The sequence below is a fragment of the Asterias amurensis genome, chromosome 21 (genome assembly GCF_032118995.1).
Source record: "Asterias amurensis chromosome 21, ASM3211899v1".
Lineage (NCBI taxonomy): Eukaryota > Metazoa > Echinodermata > Asteroidea > Forcipulatida > Asteriidae > Asterias > Asterias amurensis.
In genome coordinates this window covers 5,121,255-5,133,988 of record NC_092668.1, presented here as the reverse complement: position 1 = coordinate 5,133,988, position 12,734 = coordinate 5,121,255, and the positions used below count along the sequence as shown (strand labels likewise).

Here is a 12,734-nt window from a genome sequence, read left to right as displayed (position 1 = left end):
ATGAAAATTTAAGATAAAAATCGTGGTTTACAAATCATGGTTTATAAACCATAACAAATGAACCATAAAATCATGGTTTGTGACAATGGTTTATAAACCATGAAAATCGAGACTTCTTAAAAAACATGGTTTATAAACCATGAAAATTGAGACTTCTTAAAAAACATGGTTTATAAACCATGAAAATTTACACATCTCTAAAACGTTGTTTGTAAACCATAAAAAAAAGTGCACTTACAAATCATGGTTTACAAACCATAAAAAATGTGCACTACAGAAATCATGGTTTATTCGCGAATTGTTTCACGACATTGCATTCGTGTGCGCACATATTTGCGAATTGTTTCACGACATTGCATACGTATGCGCACACGTTTACGATATGCGATGTCCCTTCAGGGCCACCATAATTATTGCATCAGCATTACACACACGGTGCATTGATCACAGCATTGACACACACGGTGAATTGCATATTGCTGGCTCGCACGTGGCATGGGGGGAAATGGGGGTGAAATGGGAACCGATCAGAGTTGGGAAGGAGGTTTTAGAGACGATCGTAATAGAATTTTATGTTTTGTAAACCATGATTTGTGTACGCAACTTTTTTTATGGTTTGTAAACCATGATTTGTGTGAGTGCACATTTTTTTAATGGTTTGTAAACCATGATTTGTGAGTGGAAGTTTTTTTATGGTTTGTAAACCATGATTTGTGAGTGCACATTTTTTATGGTTTGTAAACCATGATTTGTGAGTGCACGCTTTTATGGTTTGTAAACCATGATTTGTGAGTGGAGTTTTTTTTATGGTTTGTAAACCATGATTTGTGAGTGCACGTTTTTATGGTTTGTAAACCATGATTTGTGAGTGCACATTTTTTATGGTTTGTAAACCATGATTTGTGAGTGCACGTTTTTATGGTTTATAAACCATGATTTTTGAGTGCACATTTTTTATGGTTTGTAAACCATGATTTGTGAGTGCACGTTTTTATGGTTTATAAACCATGATTTTTGAGTGCACGTTTTTATGGTTTATAAACCATGATTTCTGTAGTGCACATTTTTTATGGTTTGTAAACCATGATTTGTAAGTGCACTTTTTTTTATGGTTTACAAACAACGTTTTAGAGATGTGTAAATTTTCATGGTTTATAAACCATGTTTTTTAAGAAGTCTCAATTTTCATGGTTTATAAACCATGTTTTTTAAGAAGTCTCGATTTTCATGGTTTATAAACCATTGTCACAAACCATGATTTTATGGTTCATTTGTTATGGTTTATAAACCATGATTTGTAAACCACGATTTTTATCTTAAATTTTCATGGTTTGTAAACCATGTTTTTAGATGTCTCAATTTTCATGGTTTGTAAACCATGATTTGTAAACCATGAATTTGATGCTTTATTTGTTATGGTTTATAAAACATGTTTTTAAGATGCGTAAATTTTCTTGGTTTATGAACCACGATTTGTAAATGTTTTTTGTATGTTCATGGTTTGTAAACCATAAACTTAGACACAACAAATACTTTACTGGTATGTAAACCATAACAGGATGTGGCAACAGTTTTTATGGTTTACATCTAATTGCTGTAAACCATGGTAAAAACATGCCTTAAAATTGTCAAACAATTAATGGACAAACGGCGCCCCATAGTGGGTAGTGTAATGTTAATACATGTATGTACACTCGCCATGTGTGCTAGGTCAAGTTGGGTAAAGTTTATGTGTGGGCTGTGCGTTACATGGAAACAGACGCCATTACACAGAGCACAACTTGTGTGTACATATACTCGGGTAGCGTAATAATAGCCTATGTTCTTATATCTCTGTACCTCCAGATTATTTATGTATTATTCTCATTTATCTTCAGTATCTCCATCTGGCTGGTGCTTGGGTTTTTTTTCTGTTTCTTTAATTTTGTGTTGAGACCATACTACTGTGTAAGTGCATATATTGTTCCTTCATTGGAAGAAGTCGAGGAATAAACAGTAGGAACACTTAAGACTTGATTCAGCGCATCCTTATTTTAATTAATAAGCGGACGGAGGAGGACACATCATGCCCCCCCTACCTCTGCAAAATGGCGACGAGGATGGGATGCGCCGAATAATCAATCACAGACCCCAAGCTCCAAAGTTGCCGTGGATTATATAAACCCAGACTTTGGATTTTTTCTCCAATTGTAGTGGAGAACTGATATAATGTGAGCGATGTCGCATTTTCGTTGCGATTTATGGATGTGATGGTCATCTAATAATTGCCCCCTGCATCGACAAGAGGACTTCTTCTATGAATATATATTTTGTTAACATTTTATGATGTGCAACTTTCATTGTATAAATTCTGTTTGTAGAATTGTTTGTAATTTGACAATTTAAATCCAAGCTTTCTAGATCTGCTGTAGTTAAAAGGCAGTTGTGTCCTGTGTGAGTCTGTTAAGATTCATTATTTTGAGAAACAGATGATTTTTGAGCCAGTTGTAGGCCAGTGCTTTGGATAAAGTGTGTTTTAGTCAAATAATTTTCTTGTTGCACACATAATATTGTAACTGAGTTTTCAGCTAACTGCATATTTCTTGTTGCACTTGTGTGATGGTGTATACTTATGACTACTTGTCTCGGCAAACTAACAACTGTTTAAGTCTTTCTAAGACTGTGTGTATTGTCAGTTGAGAGTTCGTGAAATGCAATAGTACTTTTTGTCTACCGTGTAGGTGAGACATCTTTTGGACTTGTATTTTTGTCTGTATAAAGAGCAGACTGTTTTGAAGGTCGATAATTTAGGCCTCAGTGTATTTCAACAAGCCATAATTTTGTATGTACATTGCTTATAGAAATAAGAAGAAGATAATAATAGTATTCAAACTATGTCTGTGCCAGACAATGTTTCAAAGTCAAACAGTGCTTTAGCTGAAACCATTGTGAGTTCCTTCACTATATTTTAAGTGAAGACGAAGACGAAGATGAGTGTCCTATTAATACAAATGTGGTCGATAGCATCAAAGCTGCATTAGATGCTAGATTTTCTAATATTTGCAGGTGTTTTGAAAATTTGAATGCAGACACCGATAAATTGCAGTCACCTAACCCGATTGATTTTTCCCCTTCTATTTCTCATGTATTTTTTGAGGAGGCTGTGCCGCTTAATATTAAGCCAGTTGTTTTTGAAGCTGCTAGTTTTTGTTATGTAGAGGTGGCAGAAGGAGTTTTTGTTTCTCCTACTGTGAGTGTTTTTAACGATAGCCACCATGTCAGCTTCAACCGCCCCTCATTTTGTTCGCTAGATGGCAAAGCAAAGGAAAAAGTAGGGAAGTCTCCCTTGTATTTAGGGATTGCAATTTATTTTCATATTCATGTACATGTCTGGGCCGTAGCGGTGACCATCAGTAGACCCACTGTACATTTTATCTTGGGTCTGTGGCCAAATGCCATTACTTAAATTTTGTGTAAATAGCAGAGGATTGTCTGTTCACTATAGGTGACGGAACGTGCGAGTGGCACCTCTACGAGTTGTTTAGGCCTATTTGTAATTTGTGTTCAAAAGTGAACCTTTTTCACTAATATACCTACATTGTGGCCAAGGAGGTAATTGAGTAATTGAGTCTTATATTTTGAAGTATGATCTTTCTGTGGAAAAACAGATAATTGACTTTCTGGAACATGTTCATATTGTGATCTTAGAGTGTTTTTTGGAGAATTTTAAGTGCTATTGTTGTTATGTATCAATCACTATATTTATTGGTTTGGAGTCAGTTATGTACACTTCGATGTGAGTATATGGTACCCTAAGTACGTGTAGTGACGGGTTGTGTTCAGCGTGAATATCTAGCAAGTTATCAAGTTGTGTATTTTTAATGACTTCCAATTCCTATATTTTGTGACCCTAAGAACTTTAAGTGACGGGCGTTGCTCCTAAAATACTGTTTGAAAGGCATGTTTGATTAGTCAGCATTTTATTCCTATTAAAAGGATTTGCTAGACATTGGTTGGCCTTATACAGTTTAATGAGTAATAATGTGATCGATTGATATTGAGTGCTATGTAAAGCCATTTTATTCTCCAGTTCCTCTGATTTGTGACATCTTCGTTGTATAAAGATAACTGTACTTGTATTTTTGAGCTAAAATAGTTATTGTATTCACATATCTGTGGGTAGTTGAGATAAGTATAGTTTTGCCTGCCTTGTGATATCCAATTGAGTAGTAAGAGTAGTGAGAGTAAAAAGTAGTAAGAGTATAGTGTAGTAAGAGTAGTAAGATTGCCTCACGTAAGAACTTTGAGAGTCTTGATTCACCATTTATTGTCATAGTATGTGGAATCAACTCTGGTTGACCTTAAAATGTATAACAATGTCTAAACAGAAACGTGGCCAAAAAGACCTCAATTAAAATGTATAACATTGTATGGACTACGCCGTTCCAAACGACTCATTGCTAAACGCGGGCAATATCCTACCGCGATTACTTAGATTTTAGAACTATGCTCTACTCTATACAAGTGGCTGCCTGTAAATTTCACAGGGCATGACCTAAGTGTCACCACAATATATGTATACATTGAGTTGCAAGTGTTTTGTATGATAATAGTTTGTTTTACTTCTGATGTTCAGAAAGAAAAGAAAAAAAAATCATTTATTGCCTGTTGATTGTCCGTAAAGATAATGGACAGTTCAATTTTTCTTATTTGTGGTTTATTTTGTGTCTTACAGTTCCACAAAGATGTCGAACAAACGTTCAATCTATATTTTTGGCCATTCCTTCCCAGCAAGACTCTCTCGAGAGGCAGTAACACGCCATCAATCAATTGAGAGCCTGCTTGAGGTTCAAGCTGATTTTAATGTTCACATTGAGGGACACCCGGGACTGTCATATGACCGAATCTTTAGCAACCCTAATCATTATTTTAGTAGTATAAAGAAGTATATCACACTGATGAAGGGAATCATCCTCAGATATTTTCTCTTTGATTTTGGTTAAAGCTGGGTTGTTTAGTTAATTACATAGTGCGGTTTTTCAGTGTTTGCTTTTGATTTAATATCACGAGACACCTTGACACACTGATAACCATGCTCCGTTTATAGACTTAAAGTGCGTGGAAAATGAGAAGTTTCCATTCAATCCACTTTCAAAATCTAGTTGCTGATGTATCAAACACAATATATAAGTATACAAAGATAATTTCTCGAAATTGTAAAAAGATTAAAACAAGGATTTTTTAAAAAGCCCGCGCGTCGCGATTCTGAAAATGCAGAGGTCACGATTGGTTGTTGCGCAATGGCTGTGACGTCATAAAGGAGACTGACTAAGTCTGGTACCCATACAACTCACGCACGCTACGCAAGCCCCACATGTAATGTGCGTGTATTGTCCGCCGATTCTTTCCTCGACGAAGTAAACATGTCAGACTCTGAAAACTCCGGTGACTAATTTTGGGAAGAAATCAGTGTAGATTCTGATGGTTTCAGTGAAGGATCAGAAAGTATCTCAGGGGGATCGGGAGACAGCGATGACGTTGAGCCAGACGATGAGGATGAGGAGGTGGTTCGTGGGGCTGAACCATATAGATTCGAGCCACTGGCAAGACCACGCCAACAGCAAGGTGACGCCGCTGCTGCTGATGACGCCGACCCCGATGAAGAACAAGATGGGAATGACCAAGCTGCCAACAACGAGCGATTGAACAATACCGACTGGTAATTTTAATTTCTGAATAATTGATATAGTATAGTTCACTGATTTTACATAGCCTGTGTATGTAGGCTTTTCCTGATATTGATGAGGGCAAAACACGTACCCATGTGTGTATACCTGGTCATTTGGCTCATAAAATCATAGGCCTTTTATACTCGCTCGTCTATATCTACACAATCATACATCATACAATGCAAAGACAGCTTTGTTTGTGAGTAGTTTTCTGTAACTGTTAGTGTCTAATTTGTCATGATGTCAACCAAGTGAAATTCAGTTGTGTACATGAATGTTGAGTTAAATTCCATGCCACAGTTCTCTAAAAAATGTCTGACTATTTAATTGTCTTGCTTTTTGAATTGAAGGTGTTCCTGTGGTAAATATGTGGTGATGGAGTTCGTTCACAACTGCATTTGCTGTAAAGAGATTGCAGCCATACAGGAGAAAATCGTTCATACTGGAGTCGACACTGAGGGTTTCAGTTGTTTTACAGACCATCCCTGGTCTTCGGCTACATGTCTGAACCCCGGAACACTAGAGACAGCGTACTATGCGTACCGACAACAGTAAGGGGCTAGAGCTGTTGAAGGTGACCTTCCACGGTAAGATTTCAACTTTTTTTTCTGTAAGATTTTTGAACCGAAATAGAAACACACAACCTGGATATTATATTCAGATAATCTATTTTATGAGAAACGTGACATACATGAACATGTATCAGGACACTTTTCCCACCCCCAAAGTAAAGACGACTCTCTTGATAAGCCCAATATTCCTTGTTTGAGCCCATTTCGTCAATCCCACTTATCCTGGTAACACTGATACTGGCTAGAACACTGGTCAATTCAACGTAACAAATGGACAAATGATATACAGTTTGTTGATTGTAAAACAGAACGGTATTATTTTTTATTTCACAGAAAGTACAGACATGTGTCTTATCGGCAGGTGATCAGGTGGTGTTATGGTTACCTTGGAAGACACAACAGAGTGCCCCTCCCAGCATGCATAATGGGGATAACCAGAACGACTTTCCCTGATGAAGGAGGCAACTATGAAGGGTTTAGATTTCCTGACCTTGATGACATGTAGATTTACAATATAGTAACACATAACTGGATATCAGTAACACTTTTACATGGTTTAGGAGTAAATATACACTTTACAATGTAAATATGATGATAGTCTTTCAAAAATGAGTTTGAACGGTCAAGCGTTTTTGTAAAGTTAACAAAAGAGGCCTTTGCATTTTTTTATTATTTTTTTACACAAAATATTTTACATTCAAAGTTTTGGACTAAATATATTTGAGGGAATGCCATGTTAAATTCATTTTTGTGATGCACTCATGGATGAGTAGGAAAAATAAAACAGAATTTGTACTTTACAATAAAAAAAATGTACAATTATACGGCACAAGTACATGTGTTTGTTAAAATTCAAGCTCACCACGATGTCAAATTTAAAAAATATGTTGTTGCATTTTTATTTAAAAATGTAGTGGTAGCCATGGCTAGTTATATTGGTTGAGTTCAGTCGAATAGTATTCTAGTGTGCAAACCAAGTAACAATAAATGCATGCTGAAATGAATGCATAATGAATATCAAAGGATTATGCTCTGTTGTGTCGTCACCCCCACCCACCCACCCACCCACCCACCCATATATACTGCAGCAAATGGGTCCCTACACTGACAAATTGAGAAAATATTATGACTGACGATAATCCAAAATTTTTGTTTGAGGAAAAAGGGTGTGAGATGCCATTTCGACTTTTTCAATACCCCAAGGCACAGGTTGCATTCATGAACCTTTGTTTTGGAAGCATGTTTTTTTTTATCTTGAGAATTTTGATAAAATCACTGTCAGAGGCATCTTCACTGTATTACCTGTAACAAACTAAACTACATCTTCCCACTGAGCAGTGGAATGCAGACACACCAATTTCATGGGCAAAATAAAATTTCAAAAAAAATCTTTCACTTAGTTCAAAATTGGCACTGCGATTTATTAAATCTTGTGTTTTTTTTATTTTTAGTACAACAGGTTGGTCGAGTCATTAAAAATCACCTTAACAAGGAAGTCCTGCTTACAAAGAGTAAATTCTTGGGTCCCAAATATCCAGTTCTCTTTGTGTTTCTTTGACAGTTGAGTGTTTCACACAGAACATCTTATTGTGTTTCTTTTTAGAATTATGAAACTGACCGCATTTGACGAATTCTTGTGTTTTGTTCAGAAGTGGGCAACAGTATAATAAAGATTGTGCACGTAAACATTTAGCTTATTTAAACCAGGCAAACGCAGCATTCCAAGTTGATATTTTTTGTGGCAATTTTGTAGGTCGGTACATGCCTTGCCAGTATCTACTGTAATGTTTCACAAGAATTTATCAAAGGTATTAAAACCCAAAAACTTCCAATTTTGTGTTAGTTGCAACAGTCCTTATCCACAAGTTTTCAATGTACCCTGTTGGTTTACACACAACTTTAACAAAATCACAAAGAATGTGCTAGCGGCAACTTGGCGTTTACTTCTTGCGTTTCTTTCTGGATGAAGGTTCTCCCTCTTGTTGGCCCTCAGTATGCCTTTTGTCAGCATGCTTGCTCTTCTTCTTCTTCTTCTTTGTTGCCATACTTGCTGGAACAACCACACCTTCAGTCCCCTCTGGTCTTCCTACAGGCTCCACCGCTTTACCAAACCTTGACACAAATTCTTTCACAGTCTGTGTTTTGTCAGGGCGAGTTACCTTTGCTGTTAGATATCCAGGATTTGCCTTCAGCTCCGGGTACTTGGCTCTGGTGTCTGCCCCAGCTGCGCAGAGTAACAGAACCTTTTCCATGATCCTCTTGCTGAAATCTATAATGTAATAAAATCAATTATAAGGACACAACCCACAAAGTGCACATAAAACTTCATGTGGATTTGCCTAATCAATTGGTTAACTTTGATGCATGCAAAATATTGCTAGAGGAATGTGAAGGGTGAAAAACTAGGCGCAAATTGTGAAACAAGGAAAATTTTATACACAAAAATAAGGGGGTGCCCCCAAAACAAAGAAGTTGTTCATTTGAAATAAACTGTAAAAAAAGGAGACTTGAACATCAACTGTATCTTACAGAAATTTAGTCTTTGTACTGTGCCCCAAATAAAAAGTAAAATTTACTTAGATCAGTTGAAGTTTATTTGCAAAGAAATTATTAATCAGGACAAGAACACCTCTTGTGCCAGCATATGTATGTACTTGCACACAACCATGCACTTACTGTGAGTGGCCTTTATGAGCACCTTCCTGACAGTATATCCCCCCGTGGTCTGCTTGGCCCTTGGATAGCGAATGCTGAATGCTGGATTGCCCTCCCTGTCCATGGCCTGTGCCCTGTTGGTGTTCTCGTTGAAATGAAGCGCAGCAAGGTATATTCTGAAATAAACAAGGATGTACTTGTATGATAAAATGCATGGTGTTGCAGTATGTACTGCCAAAACCTTGGCCGAACCTTTAAATGAAAGCTAGTGGAATGCACAAAATACTAATGCACTGTACATGTACATTTTGTTTTTACACCTTAATCATCCAACCTAAAAGTTTCACCCAATTATGATCTACTCTTTGAAAAATTGCAAAAATCAAGGGCAGGTCCCATAAATTAGTTAGGGGGGTCAGGCCCATAGTTATTCTTTCTAGTCAATTCCCCATCCCACAGCTTCTAAGGCATACACTACAGATAGCCTTGGGAGATCTGCAGTGCACCTCAACACCCCCCCCCCCCCCCCAACCACCCTCTAAAGTATATGGTTAAACCTAGTATGTAGACCAAATTTGCTCACCTGCATAACATGCCCTCATACGAAAATGAAAACATCTTAGGCGCGTACTGGTTAATAACCGAGTGGAAGCCTTCCACCGAGGATGTCTGCATGGATGGCGACAACATTTTCACATCCTTTCTTGTCCACGTGCTGTCCAGAATGGCTGCAACTTTCTTGGCAGAAGCCGACCCTGAAAAATATTCAACAAAAGGTGTACAAACCTTTAGTGACAAATACAGTGTCTGCTGGTCCATGAGAGAACAGTTTTAAAATTCAATTACTTCAAGCTGAATGAAGTCCATGGCATGGCATTGACTTAAAAAAAAAATAGAAAAAATTTTCAGATAAATTTTTGTATTAATTACTGTTAAATTTACAACCGCATTGAAACTTTCCCCAATGACCATGATTATGAATAATTGGACAAACGAAATCGGTGGTTTGTACATACCCTTGCTCTTTCCCTTTTGAGGTATGCTCCCCCAGAGCGCTTACGAGGATCTGTACTCCATGTCTTCTCTGCGGTGCTTGTGCTAGGGCCGGGCTCATCCGACTGAGTCTGCACATCGGCGGACGTCGAAGGAATTCCCGTCGAAGTACTCGGTGTCGGACGTTGATGCATGACCGATACTGTTGGTTGCTTGGGATGATGCTTGGGACATACCCAACTTTAAGTCTGAACCGAAATGGCAAGCCAAGACTTCGCTTCTTCTTAACTGTTTCGGCAATACAATCATCGGTGAAGTGAGCCGAGCAGACAAAAGATGAACTACCTACATGTAGTGTGAAGTCGGAACGTGTGTTGTTGACGAAACGAACTCATGCTCGCTGGTAGTGCACTATCTTGGGGAAACAACAACCAAAATACTTCGGGATTTTTCAGTATATTACGTGTGCACCCGCCTACAACACACGATTTGGGCATTTTGATAGTGTCGGCACTGATCTTTAGATACACAAATCGAAGATTAAATGATACTAAACTGGGATACAACCAGAGGATAAAATTGTGAAGCTCGCATCGCTACGGCGAAAACAAAGCATACACACACACGTTGAAGCTCCTAGTGTACTTCCGCGTCACGTGACTCGATCTCCTTTATGACGTTTTTGGGGTCACGTGCATATCATTATCTCAATGTCCTACTTTTACGTTTTGGGGGCAGAGGGGGTCATGCGAGTGCTAGGGTTGTCGCTTCTTTTTCAAGGTCAAATACACAGATAATGGTAAAGTAATATTTTATTTGGAATCAGTAGGGCTTGTTTTATAAAGTATATGTGTTTCCGTCCCTCAAAGCTATCATTTTTCACGGCCTTTAAGTATTTTTCTTAAGGTATGTTTTACCTTTCTATTTACATATTCATTTTTGTATATCTATATACCTACTCTGTTCCATGTTTCGCAGTGGGAAATTGTGAGAAGGTTTGATATAAGAAGTGTTGAGTATTTCGAGTAATTCTTGGTGATTATTGAGAAAGTTTAAGATTACACGTATATCCGTTTTACGTCTACACTCTCAAATGAGAGTAGAGAAACTCATTACTTTGAAGAGTTACAAGTTTTGATAACTATGGTTAACTATGGTAAACAGACACACAAAACGCAAAAAAAAAAAAAAAATACTGTTTTTGATTGGATTTTACTTGTGTAAAGTGAGGTTGACTTATGTTATAATACTTTCCAATTGAAACTTGTGGTATTGATGTAAGTTAATGTTTAGTTAATGATGTAAATTTATGATTGTTTTTCTAAAGGTTTCAAAAAGAAGCAATCAGTGAGGAGAAATTTGAAGATATATTAAGTATTTAAAAATTGGATCGTTCGAGGGCGACTGATCTTTAAAGTAGGGAAATTGTGGGGAAACGGCCTTTGAGGTATTTACATACAGCGTCCCTTTAATCAACGTTTCGCGGGCTTAGTACTGTATCCATGGGCGTCAATCAGGGGTGGGACAGGGGGACATGTCCCCCCCACCTTTTTGAGGGTGGGGGACACAATATCAAATGTCCCCCCCCCCACCTTTTTGACCACCTTTATCATGAAGCCCAAGTTTTGCCCTGTGTAAGACGAAACCCGGTGTCCCTATATGGGCATTAATCCTGTGGGCAAAGGATGACACAATTTTTTGAAGGGTGGGGGACACTATAACAAATGTCCCCCCTCAAAATTGGCCATAGATTGCATCACAGAGCATCTAAAATGCAAAATTTCCCCGGGCCCTTAATCGGGCCCGCACCTCACGACGTAAAGGTTTCACACTCGTGTGCTCACTCTCTCACAGATTTTACCCCTAAAACAAGGTTCATAGATCCGCACTTGAAGATGCTGTTAACGCAAAAGGTTCTACTGCTGCTCACATTTTACATATGTTCTGTTCCGTCCTGTATGCCTCTTATTGGCCTTAGATTGCACCACAGAACATCTAGAATGCAAAATTTTCCCCGGGCCCTTAAGCGGGCCCGGACCCATGCCGTAAAGGTTTCGCCCTCGTGTGCTCACTCTGCGACAGATTTTCCCCCTAAAACAAGGTTCATAGATCCGAACTTGAAGATGCTCATTGTTTAATAACTCAAAAGGTTCTACTGCTGCTTACATTTTGAAAATGTTCTGTGCCATTCTGTATGCCTCTTATTGGCCTTAGATTGCACCTCAGAGCATCTAAAATGCAAAACTTTTCCCGAGCCCTTAGGCCCGGACCCAAGGCTGTAATAGGCTTTGCGTTCCGCTTTAATACCCACCAGGGATGAACTGCCGTCTGAGCATTAGAATGCAGAAACAAAATGGATATTACGAAGCTATAGTTGAATTGTTTTTTAGGTACAATAACCATGATAGAAAAAATAGGTGCATCATAGCTTGAAATAGGCATTAAATCTGAGAGGGGGGAACATCACCCCTCAGACTCCATAGATTGCACCAGAGAGCATCTCCGGACAAAAAAAATTCCGGGGCCCTTAAGCGGGCCCCAGACCCCACGCTGTAAATGTTATGTCCCCACCATCTTTCAAGACGGATTGACGCCCCTGGCTGTATCACTCTCAGGACGAGTCCCTCCGCGATACAAAATAGTTCATGTCATATTCTCATTTAAATTGTTTGGGTATGGAATTAACAAGAATTTGTGTATTTTTGATACCATGTGAAACTCCATTAAGTTTTGGTGACAACAGAAAGTAGTTTGATTAATTATTAGTTGGCTTATTGGGGGTTTCTCAGTGCGTAGTGTTTACGAG

The 12,734-nt window shown here is 38.2% G+C and overlaps 1 protein-coding gene and 1 pseudogene across 1 annotated transcript; one reads left to right on the top strand and one right to left on the bottom strand.

Annotated features, from left to right (window-relative positions):
* The first annotated feature begins 5,055 nt into the window (after window positions 1–5,055).
* On the top strand, window positions 5,056–7,295 carry LOC139953203 (uncharacterized; annotated as a pseudogene).
* Window positions 7,296–7,343: 48 nt separating this feature from the next.
* LOC139953204 (uncharacterized) lies at window positions 7,344–10,756 on the bottom strand. The gene is made up of 4 exons (XM_071952659.1): window positions 9,952–10,756; window positions 9,519–9,690; window positions 8,957–9,111; window positions 7,344–8,549 (listed from the first exon to the last, which is right to left on the bottom strand). The coding sequence occupies exons 2-4, from the start codon at window positions 9,623–9,625 to the stop codon at window positions 8,221–8,223; spliced, it is 591 nt and encodes a 196-aa protein (XP_071808760.1). The 5' UTR covers window positions 9,626–9,690; window positions 9,952–10,756; the 3' UTR covers window positions 7,344–8,220.
* Window positions 10,757–12,734: the final 1,978 nt, after the last annotated feature.